Source organism: Mya arenaria, chromosome 1, assembly GCF_026914265.1.
Source record: "Mya arenaria isolate MELC-2E11 chromosome 1, ASM2691426v1".
Lineage (NCBI taxonomy): Eukaryota > Metazoa > Mollusca > Bivalvia > Myida > Myidae > Mya > Mya arenaria.
The window spans coordinates 40,180,092-40,193,540 of record NC_069122.1 but is presented as its reverse complement, the minus strand read 5'-3'; the positions used below and the strand labels follow the sequence as shown (position 1 = coordinate 40,193,540).

At 34.5% G+C, this 13,449-nt stretch overlaps 1 protein-coding gene across 1 annotated transcript; it reads right to left on the bottom strand.

The window, feature by feature from the left end:
* Window positions 1–470: 470 nt before the first annotated feature.
* Window positions 471–11,737, bottom strand: LOC128227060 (otolith matrix protein OMM-64-like). The gene is made up of 7 exons (XM_052937260.1): window positions 11,683–11,737; window positions 7,870–7,902; window positions 7,239–7,346; window positions 6,680–6,787; window positions 3,510–3,617; window positions 2,614–2,657; window positions 471–1,924 (listed from the first exon to the last, which is right to left on the bottom strand). The coding sequence occupies exons 1-7, from the start codon at window positions 11,735–11,737 to the stop codon at window positions 1,886–1,888; spliced, it is 495 nt and encodes a 164-aa protein (XP_052793220.1). The 3' UTR covers window positions 471–1,885.
* Window positions 11,738–13,449: the final 1,712 nt, after the last annotated feature.

Genomic DNA, 13,449 nt, shown 5'->3' with positions numbered 1-13,449 from the left:
TGCTTTTATTATGTTGTTGTTGCTATTCATTGAATATATGATCAGACCATACTTTTTGCATTTTTGATGCATGAAAAATGCCTAATTTAGCGACGCCGACGGGTATCAATCCAGCGAATTCGTACGGTACTACAGAACAGAAATGTTGTCGGTGCGTTTATAGGTCAAGCTGGTAAAATCTTTCTGACTGTTTCTTTCTAAAAAAGTAACACCTCTGCATATTGTAACTCTTATATGGAAGTAAAACAGATAGTCATACTAACTGCCCTTAATTTCAATGGCTATTTCAGCGTGTGATAACGACTGCGTTGAAACAACTGAATCACCCAGTGTGTTACATCGGACTAATACTGTAATGTAATGCGAACAACGCATCATCTTGTGGAACTAAAATGACTCCTTTGCACTTTAAGGATGTGACACAGATATCTGTTTGCATATACATCAAGGATAATGTCAGCAAGTCAGTAAAGTTTTCAGAAGTATTTTATTGGTCTGATTGTAATACTGTAATAGTTAAGTGTCAATTAACAGAAACTTCAGATGGATGGATATATTTATATAGCTGATCATTACAAGACAGGTATTAAATACGAATATATCAATACTAAGTAATCAGTATAATGTAGACAAATGGATACAAATACATGTCAAAAGAACCTCGGATACATTACATGCTCGGATATGTGAAATAAGTACATAATTATCAATAGCCGGAAAGTAGATGATTTTTATCTCCAAAGAGCAGAATTCATACTTTTATTTATATGATAAAATATGTTGAAAGTCCACTTTACACAACAATCACTATTAAAGTCTAAACTTGATTGTCAGACTTTCCCCTGTTAGTTAAAATAACTTACAAGGCATATCTTATTTCAACATTGAACCTTGATCTTGCCAAGGTCAACAAGAGCGCCATGAAGAGAACACCAGCGCTTGTCTGTTTTTTTCTCCTTCGAAAATGAGGCATAACTCAATACAAACTAAAGCCAGAGTTATGCCCCTTGATGTACACATGCATATTGTCCCTGGCAACATCTTAACCAAGTTGTATTTAAATATGAAGTGATTTAGTTACTGTCCTAGGTAAAATACTGCATGATGCCCACAGCCCTGACAGGTGCCAAGGCATATCACAATACCAAGATACTTTTTTCTGAAAAATTTTCTTTTACAAAAATTAATGCATATCAAATTTCAGAAATAAACAAATCTTCATTCATTGGCTCTAGATACAATTCAACCAAACAAATACTAAACGTTTTGATAGCAAACAGAAGAAAGTTAATACATTTTTGTTTGACATGTTCATACATGATGATATTTCATTTGCATTTCATCAATTTATCCAACAACACGAAAAACATCACATCACTGAGAAGTGACAGAAGCATTCAATACAAAGCAATACCACACACCATTATTTACCATGGAACAAAAAAAACAATTGATTACACTGGAGTGTAAATGACCACAAACATCATGGACAATTCTAGCAAAATCACCTCCAATTGAGGACAAGTTATTACCATATTCAATTTCAAATTTTTAATTGTTAAAAAATAAATAAAAATAGAACAATATCCAAAGAAAATGTCAATCACTGATGGTATTCAGATATAAAGCTTAAATCAAAATGCAATCTAGTCTATTCTATAATTTAAAGTATCTATTTGTTTAATTGTTTGCTTTTTGATGAGCCTATTGCAAGGCCAGTTGCCTTGTTCTAATGTACCCTTTCACCATTGTCCTTGATCGCCTGGCAAGAATTGGATACTTCTTTATAAGTTCTTTATAAGTTCAAGACATTCTAACTTATTTTTGGTGGAGTATTAAGCTTAAAACACTTTTTAAGGCCATTTTCTACCACGTCTTCTTCAGCCTAGCTCCAAGGTGTTCTGACTGTGGCTGTTCGTTTTTCCTAAAACACAGAAATACAGGCTATTTTATAGACAAAAAAAATCACTATATTTTCATCTATTTTGAGCACTAAAATATGAAAGTGTGTTCTTGATAGTCCTCTTTAGGACAAATAACCATAAAATCCTATATTAAAACATGTTTTATCAATTGAAGTTGTCTAGGAATTAGCAACAGTGCCTCTGCAAGTCAATATATAAATATGACCTGTATTCAAGATGATGTGTTTTCACTGATAACCTTTATATTATTTGATTTCTTAATTTGTACAATAAAATGGGCACGGTAAGCAAACTCATTTTTCTGTAGCACTGACCTGAGCGACATGTCTAACAGTGCTATATAATATACATTGTTGTCCATGTTAAACATGTTTGACTTCAGGATTTTATTTGATATGTAGAAATTCAATTCAAGGCCTTTCTGTTAAATACAATTAGATATTTTCACTGTAACTTTTTACACTGATCAGTAACATGACACACATTCTGGCTAATTTAAACACTGAATAGGTTTTTTTAAGATTACAAGTATGGTTGTTACACAAAATTAATTGTACACTAAGGAAGACAACAGAAAAGCCTGATCACAAAAGTGCACTTACTCCTTTACAGAAACAACACTTTTTAAATCAAATTTGCTTTAAGAATAGAAATTTCTAATTGTTACAAATTTCAATATGATTCTTACATGGTTTGTGCCAATTCCAGCATTTACGACTGCTTTGAGTTGACCTATGGAGACAAAAACATATTATATATGCAAATAGGTCTGCTATGCTTCTTAACGCTAACAATTAATGCTATTTATAATAATGAAACAGGTGTCTCTCGACAAGTATTATTTGAATGAAATTGATGTACATTAACAAAACCTCTTTCTGAGGACTTTTCTAAAAATATCACCTCCAATGGAGGCCAGTTACTTTTATTAGACACCATGCCTGTATTGAGATCTCAGGTATTTCAAATTTCCTTGATGCCTATTATTTAAAATGCAGTACTGGTTCTGAAATATTGAAGGTGTAGTGTTTTTAATACAGGAGATAATTTATCTCAAACACACACACACAACTATCTCTACACAACTAGGCTAAAAGAGACATGTTGCAACAAAATGACATAGTATTTTGTCTTTTGAACCTCTGGTATTTTGATTTTGTTCTGTGGTAAGCATAATACTGAAAAGAAGTATTCAGCTTTACTGATTGTAAGCACATACAGGTACATATATTAAACATTTCGGTTAATGATAATGTTATTTACATACAATGATGTACAACCAAGATTGTGAAATGACCTTCAACCTACGACTAGAATGATGTCAAACTGATTTTAATATCTCTGGTGGTTTGAATTTCTTATTTGTTAAGCAAATTTCTACATGTAGTCATCACCTCAAAAGACAATGATTTTGGTCGAACACCCATTGATGTCCAAATGAAGACACTTCATTCCAATCACTTTTAACCCATTATGAAAACTACATTCCAAGACTAATTCTTTTACAACAAGGGCAAATCTATACATGAAAACATCAAATATCAGGCACCCGTTCATCTTATATTATAAAAACGATAAGTGTACCTATTTCAGTCCCTGGTTGATCAACGGAGGCATCAACATTATCAACATCCACATCATCAGCATCCACATCATCAGTATCAACAGTATTCACATCATGGCACTGTCCAGCTGCAATACAAAAACATCACATCACTGAAAAGTGACAGAAGCATCAAAAACAGAACAAGATTATACATTATGGTATTTACCATAGAAGAAAAACTACTGAATACAGTGCAGTGTAAATGACCTCCAACTGAGGACAATTCTAGCACAAACACCTCCAATTGAGGACAAGTTAATACCTTTGGACAACACATAAAACTATTTCATAAATATCTCTTGTTTCAAATATCATCCTAATCTAGGCACTTCAAACAATTTAGTCTTTAAGACAGGAGGCACGTTTAAAGAAAGTATTTTAAAGAAAACCCACTGACAACCAATATAAAAAAACTTCTGCAACTTCTAGTTAAGAAACAAGAGCTGTTATAAGACAGCGCGCTTGACTACGCCGCTTTGACTTAGAAGTGAAAACAATAACAATGTTATATGTGCCTGTCAAACACAATAAAACAATCAAATTAAAAAAGTGAACAAGAAGCGGGATGTGACAAAACCAGGTTTTTAATGATTGGCAGAAGAGATTCAGTTTCAACTGCTTTCTTCTATCTTTAGTAGCAGTGACCTTGATGACATGGGCCCCAAACACAATCCCATGGAAATCCTCCATAAACTCTTCCTACATATTAAGTTTGGTCACAGTATGTCAAACATAACTGAAACAGTAATCTATTTTTAGTAACAGTGACTTTGACCCAAGAGGGCCGAAAGGCAATCCATCAAAGCTCTGCATATTGTCCTATATTCCAAGTTTGGTCACACTATGTCAACCCTTACTTGAGATATTCAGTACCGGTACTTAGCATATTTCTATTTTTAGTAGCAGTGACCTTGATTCCATGGGCCCCAAACACAATCCAATGGAAGTCCTCCATAAACTCTCCCTACATATTAAGTTTGGTCAAAGTATGTCAACCATAACTGAAACAGTAATCTATTTTAGTAACAGTGACTCTGACCCAAGGGGGCCGAAAGGCAATCCATGAAAGCTCTGCATAAACTTGTCCTATATACCAAGTTTGGTCACACTATGTCAACCCTTACTTGAGATATTCAGTACTAAGCATATTTTTATTTTTAGTAGCAGTGACCTTGATTCGATTGGCCCCAAACACAATCCAATGGAAGTCCTCTATTAACTCTTTCTACATATTAAGTTTGGTCAAAGTATGTCAACCATAACTGTTACTACATTTTCCTGTTCTACAGAAGTTCATTACTTTTATTTGGATTGGTTTTTCTTACTGCTTAAAGACCGACTGAATTAGTTTCAGTAAGTTATCTGTCCTCTGAAGGTACCTTCACCATTTTTACTTTCCTGGGCTCTGTTAAGGTAGTGCGTGGATTCCCTGTGGGCCACTCACATTTTTTCATATAGGTTTTCCAATTTAAAAACTTGATTATTGTACCTGAGATGTTAAATTTCTCTGATTTTTGATAGTTAGAAATAAGTTACTTGGAGTTTATTTTTTTATACTGTGTTTGTCAATTTTTGGCACTCGACAGAATTGTTTCAAACTTACAGCCTAAAGTTGCATTATGGCTTGCCTGAGCACCTAGGTATATCTAAGGCATTTATTAATTTCATAGTTAGTTTGGTTTTTACAGTGTTATTTCCATTTGAATTTAATTAATGAACTTGAATAGATTGATTAAAAAAATGCAAACATCTCAGTTGTTCTTCACACCCAACCTCCCTGCCTTTGCCCTGTGTCGAACCTGAGGGTTCTTGTAACCGCCCGTGTGGCTTACTACCACTTGTTGAGGTTCGGTTACACAGTAATCTATTTTTAGTAACAGTGACATTGACCCTAGGTGAGCGAAGTCAATCCATGAAAGCTCTGCATAAACTTGTCCTATATACCAAGTTTGGTCACACTATGTCAACCTTTACTTGAGTTATTTAGTATAAGCATATTTCTATTTTTAGCAACAGTGACATTGACCTAGACCATAACTCTAGGGGCCCAAAACACCATCTCAGAAAAGGTCTCTATAAACTCTTCCTATATACCAAGTTTGGTCTATTTATTTCAAACCTAGCTAAAATTATTCCATTCATAAGGTGACTTTGACGCTGCCTCCCACCAGCCGCCCGAACAATGACGCAAGTTGACATTCAAATAACTGGTTTTCCCTTTATGAAAATGTGGTTAAGAATATATATAAAAATGTGCCTTTCAAAAAATATAAAAAGAAAAATTGAAAAAAAAAATCATTCCCATAATTTGTATTAAGGGTTAAAATGGAGTTATGTTCCTTGTTCTAAGATGGTCGTCAATAATTATGCAAAGTATTAAGGGCATTGAATGAAGGGTATAGACGTTTTTTTTATTAAAATCCCAACTTGCCCTACAACTTTAACCTGCCCTTTAACTTTAACCTGCCCTAAAACTTTAACCTAAGTCAATCAGGGGCCATAACTTGTATTAAGGATAATATGGAGTTATGTAACTTCATTGTGTGATAGTCCTAAACAATTGTGTGAAGTATTAAGTCAATTGAATGAAGGGTATTGGACTAATAAGTGAAAATCCCAACTTGCCCTAAAACTTTAACTTGCCCTAAAAGTTTAACCCAAGTCAATCAGGGGCCATAACTTGTATTAAGGATAATATGGAGTTATGTAACCTCAAAGGGGTGATGGTCCTGAACATTTGTGTGAAGTATTAAGTCAATTGAACAAAGGGTATAGAAGTTGTTAATAAATATCCCAACCTGTCCTAAATCTTTAACCGCAGTTCAATAGTCAATCAGGGGTCATAATTTGTAAAAAGGATAATATGGAGTTATCTAACCTCATTGTTTGATGGTCATGAACAACTATGTTAAGTATTAAGTTAATTGAATGAATGTATTGGACTTCTCTAAGTGAAAATCCCAACTTGCCCTAAATTGCAATTTCTAACCGGACACTGACACTGGGGTGAGTAGTATAGCCCTCCTAATTCTTCGAATAATCGAGCTAAAAACTATATTCCAAGGCTTATCATAAAACATTTTTTTTTGCAATTTTGCTCAAATATCAGGCACAAATTTATCTCATATTATAAGAAAGATAAGTGTACCTATTTCAGTTCCTGGTTGATCAACAGAGGCATCCACATCATCAGCATCCACATCATCAGCATCCACATCATCAGTATCATCAGTATTCACATCATGGCACTGTCCAGCTGCAATACAAAAACATCACATCACTGAAAAGTGACAGAAGCATCAAAAACAAAACAAGACAATACATTATGGTATTAACCATGGAAGAAAAACTACTGAATACAGTGCAGTGTGAATGACCTCCAACTGAGGACAATTCTAGCACAAACACCTCCAATTGAGGACAAGTTAATACCTTTGGACAACACATAGAACTATTTCGTATAAGTCTCTAGTATCTAATTCCTTTAACTCTAGGCACTTCAAACAGTTCTGTCTCATAAGATAGTAGGGACCTCTACTGAAAGTATTTGATAGAAACCCCACTGAAGACCAATATCAAAACACTGCAACTTCTAGTTAAGAAAAAAACTATATTCCTCTAGGCTTATACTAGAACAAAAAATAATTGAAATATTACTTTAATTACAGGCACCCATTCATCTTATATTTTAAGAAAGATTAAAGAACCTATTTCAGTCCCTGGTTGATCAACGGAGGCATCAACATTATCAACATCCACATCATCAGCATCCCCATCATCAGTATCAACAGTATTCACATCATGGCACTGTCCAGCTGCAATACAAAAACATCACATCACTGAAAAGTGACAAAAGCATCAAAAACAGAACAAGATTATACATTATTACATCACATCACTGAAAAGTGACAGAAGCATCAAAAACAGAACAAGATTATACATTATGGTATTTACCATAGAAGAAAAACTACTGAATACAGTGCAGTGTAAATGACCTCCAACTGAGGACAATTCAAGCACAAACACCTCCAATTGAGGACAAGTTAATACCTTTGGACAATACGTAGAACTATTTCATAAATATCTCTAGCAATTAATTCCTTTTATGCTAGGAACTTCAAAGTCAGTTCCATTTCATAAGACTGGAGACACCTCTACTTAAAGTGTTTTATAGCAAACCCACTGACGACCAATATTTAACACTTTGCAACTGTTAGACCTTTAAGAAAAAAACTAAATTTCAAGGCTTATAATGGAACAAAATTAAATTGCAATTTTACTTAAATATCAGGCAACCATTCATCTCATATAAGTAGAAAGGTAAGTGAAAAAGCGTACCTCTATTAGTCCATGGTTGATCATCCGGGGCATCTACATCATCAATATCCACATTATCAGCATTATATCATCAGTATGAACAGTATCCACATCATCAGTAAGAACAGTTTCCACATCATGGCACTGTCCAGCTGCAATACAAAAAATCACATCACTGAAAAGCGACAGAAGCATCAAAAACAGAGCAAGATTATACATTATGGTATTTACCATAGAAGAAAAACTACTGAATACAGTGCAGTGTGAATGACCTCCAACTGAGGACAATTCTAGCACAAACACCTCCAATTGAGGACAAGTTAATACCTTTGGACAACACATAGAACTATTTCGTATAAGTCTCTAGTATCTAATTCCTTTAACTCTAGGCACTTCAAACAGATCTGTCTCATAAGATAGGAGGGACCTCTACTGAAAGTATTTGATAGAAACCCCACTGAAGACCAATATCAAAACACTGCAACTTAAACACTGCAACTTCTAGTTAAGAAAAAAACTATATTCCTCTAGGCTTATACTAGAACAAAAAATAATTGCAATTTTACTCCAATAACAGGCACCCATTCATCTTATATTATAAGAAAAATTAAAGTACCTATTTCAGTCCGGAGGCATCAACATTATCATCATCCACACCATCAGCATCCACATCATCAGTATCAACAGTATTCACATCATGGCAATGTTCAGCTGCAATACAAAAACATCACATCACTGAAAAGTGACATAAGCATCAAAAACAGAACAAGACTATACATTATGGTATTTAACATGGAAGAAAAACTACTGAATACAGTGCAGTGTGAATGACCTCCAACTGAGGACAATTCAAGCACAAACACCTCCAATTGAGGACAAGTTATTACCCTTGAACAACACATACAAAACTATTTCTTAAATATCTCTGGTATAAAATTTCATTTAAGCTAAGCACTTCAACCAGGTTTGTCTCATAAAACTTGAGGCACGTTTACTGGAAGTTCGTTATAGCACACCCACTGACAACCAATATTATAACACTTTGCAACTCCTAGTTAAGAAAAACACACCATATTTCAAGCGTATCAAAGACAACAAAAATCTTCAATCACTTATGCTTTCTCAAACCAGGGGACAATTCAATACAATTTAACAGAGCAACCTTGGAGTTTACCAATTGCACTGACGGCAAATAAAAACTTTCTAGTAATTTTAATTGTAAACAAAACATGTACGTTATACCAAAGAATTAATCTTTATTTAAAATAAAGGTCGGGGCATGATGGTGAACAAGCATGCACAGTTTCAAAGCCAGATGTCAATGGACTTTGAAAATATTTGAGGTGGTACGTAAACTTTAACGTAAATTCTAAGAAGAAAAAGGGGCATAATTTTCTCAAAATGCTTGATCAAGTTACCTCTTCCTGTGTACAGGTTGGGGGAATGATGGTGAACAAGCGTGCAAAGTTTCGAAGCCATATGTCAATGGACTTTGAAAATATTTGAGGTGGTACACAAACTTTAATATAAGTGGTCACGCCGACGCTGCTGCCGACGCTCGGGTGACTAGGATAGCTCTCCTTATTCTTTGAATAGTCCAGCTAAAAAATCATTGGTTAACACCTTATGCTGGGGCCTGAACTATAACTTTCTGCCAACAAAGTTATGTCCTGTTATACATGTAAAATAGGTGAGTATGTATTTTCCCCAATTCTGCGACAATATTTTCCTTTAGATTGTCCTATTTATGAAAAAAACATTTGATAGAAATCAGGTAAGAATTGGCCAAGAAAAAAACTTTGTCTGCAATAAAATAATTAATTATGCCTCCACTAGAATATGTGAATGCAAATGTTTATATGGCACATTATCACTTACATTCATTTCTACTTTGATAATAATTATATTTTGCATTTTTTTTAAATTATGCTTCCTTGTTTTAAACAGTATTCTATTTTACAATCAATTATTGGTTACAATCAATTGATTAGATATTGGCTGTAATTGGAAAGCTGTTGCTCTTTATATACTGTTTAACTGTTATATATAACAGTAAGTCACTCTTAAGATGAATTTTATGTATTTTATCGGATATACATGGTAAAGACTGATTTAGACTCTTAGATTGTTTTTTAAAAGAAATAAAAAATAAACATTATATCATATCTTGCTTTCAACCGGCTAGTGGTAACATTCAATCGTATTTGGAGTTTTTTTATAAAGATGAAATTAAACAAAATGTACGCCGTTAAATATGATATTGTTTTGGACTTCTGCTACATTAACAATAAATCTGACTGCAAAACAACCATGTATCTTAAAGATAAGTGTTTAACATCACATCAGTTCACATACAACTTCTGAGCATAAGCGACAGTAAATTTTGGACATATAGATCTATATTATTTTTGATTTTGATTGTTTTAATTCCTTATGAGTCACTGTACCCTAAACAGAATAATTTTGCATTCACAGTCACCTTAACATAAAAAAACATAATCGGGTCATGATTCTTTGTCGGTAGGGTTTGGTTGTCTTGAAAACCTATTCAAATCATATTGTAGTTTATTTTTCAGAGGGCTACAAGTTTGCTAACAGAAGTCGTACCAACACAAACTCGCACCAATACGAGTCGTGCAATATACGGACAGGTCGCCCCACATATGTATTATATAGGCGGTATGGGTAGATTCATATAAGTAGCTTGTCATATAGACTTTATATTAATTTACCATCATCAATTATCAATAAAATACCTTTAAAAAAGATATCCAATAAATATTGTAAAATTTGACAGAAATAATATGTACTACCGTATATAATCCATATGCGGGGCGACTTCTCTCTATATATGGGGAGACTTCATAGAAGTACTAGATTGTGTTGGTACGACGGCTCTTGTAATCACGTGTTTGATGAAGTTCATGCATGGTTGTTAGCTACAAGCATGATTGTATGCTAGTCTAAAAAAATAGACGTGTTATACAGGATTCTTCCAATACCTAACGTCTAAACGGGTTTGTGCAAAAACAGGGGGTTTTTGACACATATTGAAATTTTATTTCGAGAAGAATTTTATGTTTGAAATAGGTAATAAAGGTTTATATTCATATTTTACCATGTAACTTGTGCAAATATATTTTGCACAAAAAAGCATTAAATTGCAATAAAACGAAACTTGACTAACACAGACTACAATTATGCCAAGCTTAACAACAATGCGTTGTTAAATTAAACCACAAAGGTTACACTTGAATTATTTTTAGACAATACCATTCTCTTATTACACTTAATGCACCAGTCAATTGTAACCTCGCCCCCCCCCCCCCCCAGGTCCGGGGGTATACCGGGGATAGCCGGGGAAAAGGGTTGTGTTTTTATTTTCCAGGTGCCCCCGCAGGGCCGGGTGATCGCGATGGTTTAGTCATAACGGCAAATTTAGCGGAGATTGGGCCTTATATAGAGTCTCTGGGGTGCGGGGGCATTTGGTCGGCGTTTAACAATCAGTTCGTCCCCGCAAGGCGGGGATTTTACCCGGGGTTTGCTGAAATGAAAGTCAAAGTCCCGGCTATTCCATTGGACCTGGGGGGGGGGGGGGGGACCGTGGTTACAATTGGCTGGTGCATAAGTGTTTCATGAAACCAGTCATCAATATTAGACTTTTGGATGAACAAGCCTGAATTCTTAAACTTTTGCTTGGCATCAATTTTTTTAACAAGCCCTGCGCCCTGTATATAAAATTCAGAATTTTAACAAGCCCGGAAGACATTTTTCCAATGCAGGGGTTGCTAATTCATATTGATCTGTCAACAAAGCATCACCAATTTAAACTACCTAGCAGGTGCCCTTTATCTTTCCGCTCAATAAACTTAGCGCTGGGCTCTGTCATTCTTGGCTAGGAAAACAACAGGTGGGACATGGACGCTTAGAGTCGCCAAATAAAAACCGTCTCTGAAGACTGAAGCTATCATTCATCAACGACAACGTACAATTATTTGGACTAAGATGTATGCTATTAAGCATAATGCTTTAATGCACTGCTTTTGTAGATACATAAGCTTTAATAGATTAAACCATTCAAAAATAACTACTGGCGAATAGCTGGTGTTTAAACATAACAGCTGACCAACTTAAACCTTGTTTTGTTCATTTTTACAAGAATACTGTACACTGAATGCCTCCGAAAACTCGTCGTGTTGACATAATTCTTTAAATTAGCATAAAAAATGTAATACATTTCTATTTCAAAGAAAAGTATATAGTTTCTTATATAAACAGCTAATGGGCACATCATAATTGTAGAAACCATCACTGTATCTTCATTTTAATGAAATTTTCCGTTTCCGGGTCAGACATCGCGAAAACATATGACATTCTCAAAAATCAATCGAAGTAAACAACGTATGGTCATGACCGTATCATACTGATAAGATAACACCTTTAAACATATATTTTACGATAAAATATTGTTATAAAGTAAATTAACAATTGAAAACAGATGCTTCACTCACTTGATGATGCGCGTAACACCGCCAATCGAGACCACTGGAGTGTGACCAAAAAAGAGGCAAAAAATGGAAATTTAAGGACGGTCACGCACTTCCCATACACTTGACCCTTCTGACCTCCAACTGAGGACAGTCCATTTTTATGATATTATTTTTCGTTTCAAGTCATAAAACGAACTTTGAGACTACCTTAAAAAAATGCCAAATGAGACCGTCCTCAGTTGGCGGTAATGGTCTCAATCGTTGCTGTTATTTCTAAGGATTGTCCTCAGTTGGCGGTGTGTGCAAACACACCCACCCACGCACGCACGCACGCACGCACGCACGCACGCACACACACACACACACACACACGCATACATTCTTGCTCTCCCCTATGGATTGTATGAGTATTATTATATCATAAATAGTAGAAAAAACAGCTTCTTACGGTTTGTGCTATTATTGCTGTGATATTTATTTTATTATTTGATTTTTAAACACTGCCATTTCCTTATGTGGGTTTCATATTTGTTGTTTGATAGTGCAATTTGCGATTCAATTTGTTCTCTCAGTATTAAGTATTGTTTATACGCTTGAAATGTTGGTACTGCTTTTTTTATATTTTACTGAGAATATGAAAAATTTCATTAACAGAATAAGGAAATTGCAAATAAGGGTGTTTTTTCCTTTAACAAGAATTCCTAAAAACGCCTCCTGTTTGGTAACATAATATCGTCCGCAAACAATAGTAGTGTAACTATAAGGTCATTAATAGTGAGGCCTGAATTCATATCTGCTTGTAAAAATAGTTCTAAATCATCTAAAAACAAGGAAATCAAAACCGGAGACATGACTTCACCCTGCCTCAAGCCTATGGCATATTCGAAAAAGTCAGAATTGTTATTTAACACCTTAACAGCCGATTTTACTTTTTCATATATATCTTTAACAATTCGTAACACTTTACCTTCAATACCGGTTTTATGCATTTTAGCCATAACGCATTTTTGTAAATGCAATCAAAAGCCTTTTTAAAATCTACAAAAACACAATACAGACGTTTATTTTCGTTAATTTTTTTTTGTATAATACTAAATAAAACAAACTGAGC

Excerpts from the sequence above, each read along its gene's own strand:
- LOC128227060 (XM_052937260.1), bottom strand. The coding sequence starts at position 11,737 with ATGACAGAGCCCAGCGCTAAGTTTATTGAGCGGAAAGATAAAGGGCAC. Across the intron at positions 7,903-11,682 it reads AGATAAAGGGCACCTGCTAG|ATGCCCCGGATGATCAACCA; the intron begins GTAGTTTAAATT and ends TTGATGATGTAG. Across the intron at positions 2,658-3,509 it reads TCAACCAGGGACTGAAATAG|GTCAACTCAAAGCAGTCGTA; the intron begins GTACACTTATCG and ends TTGTCTCCATAG.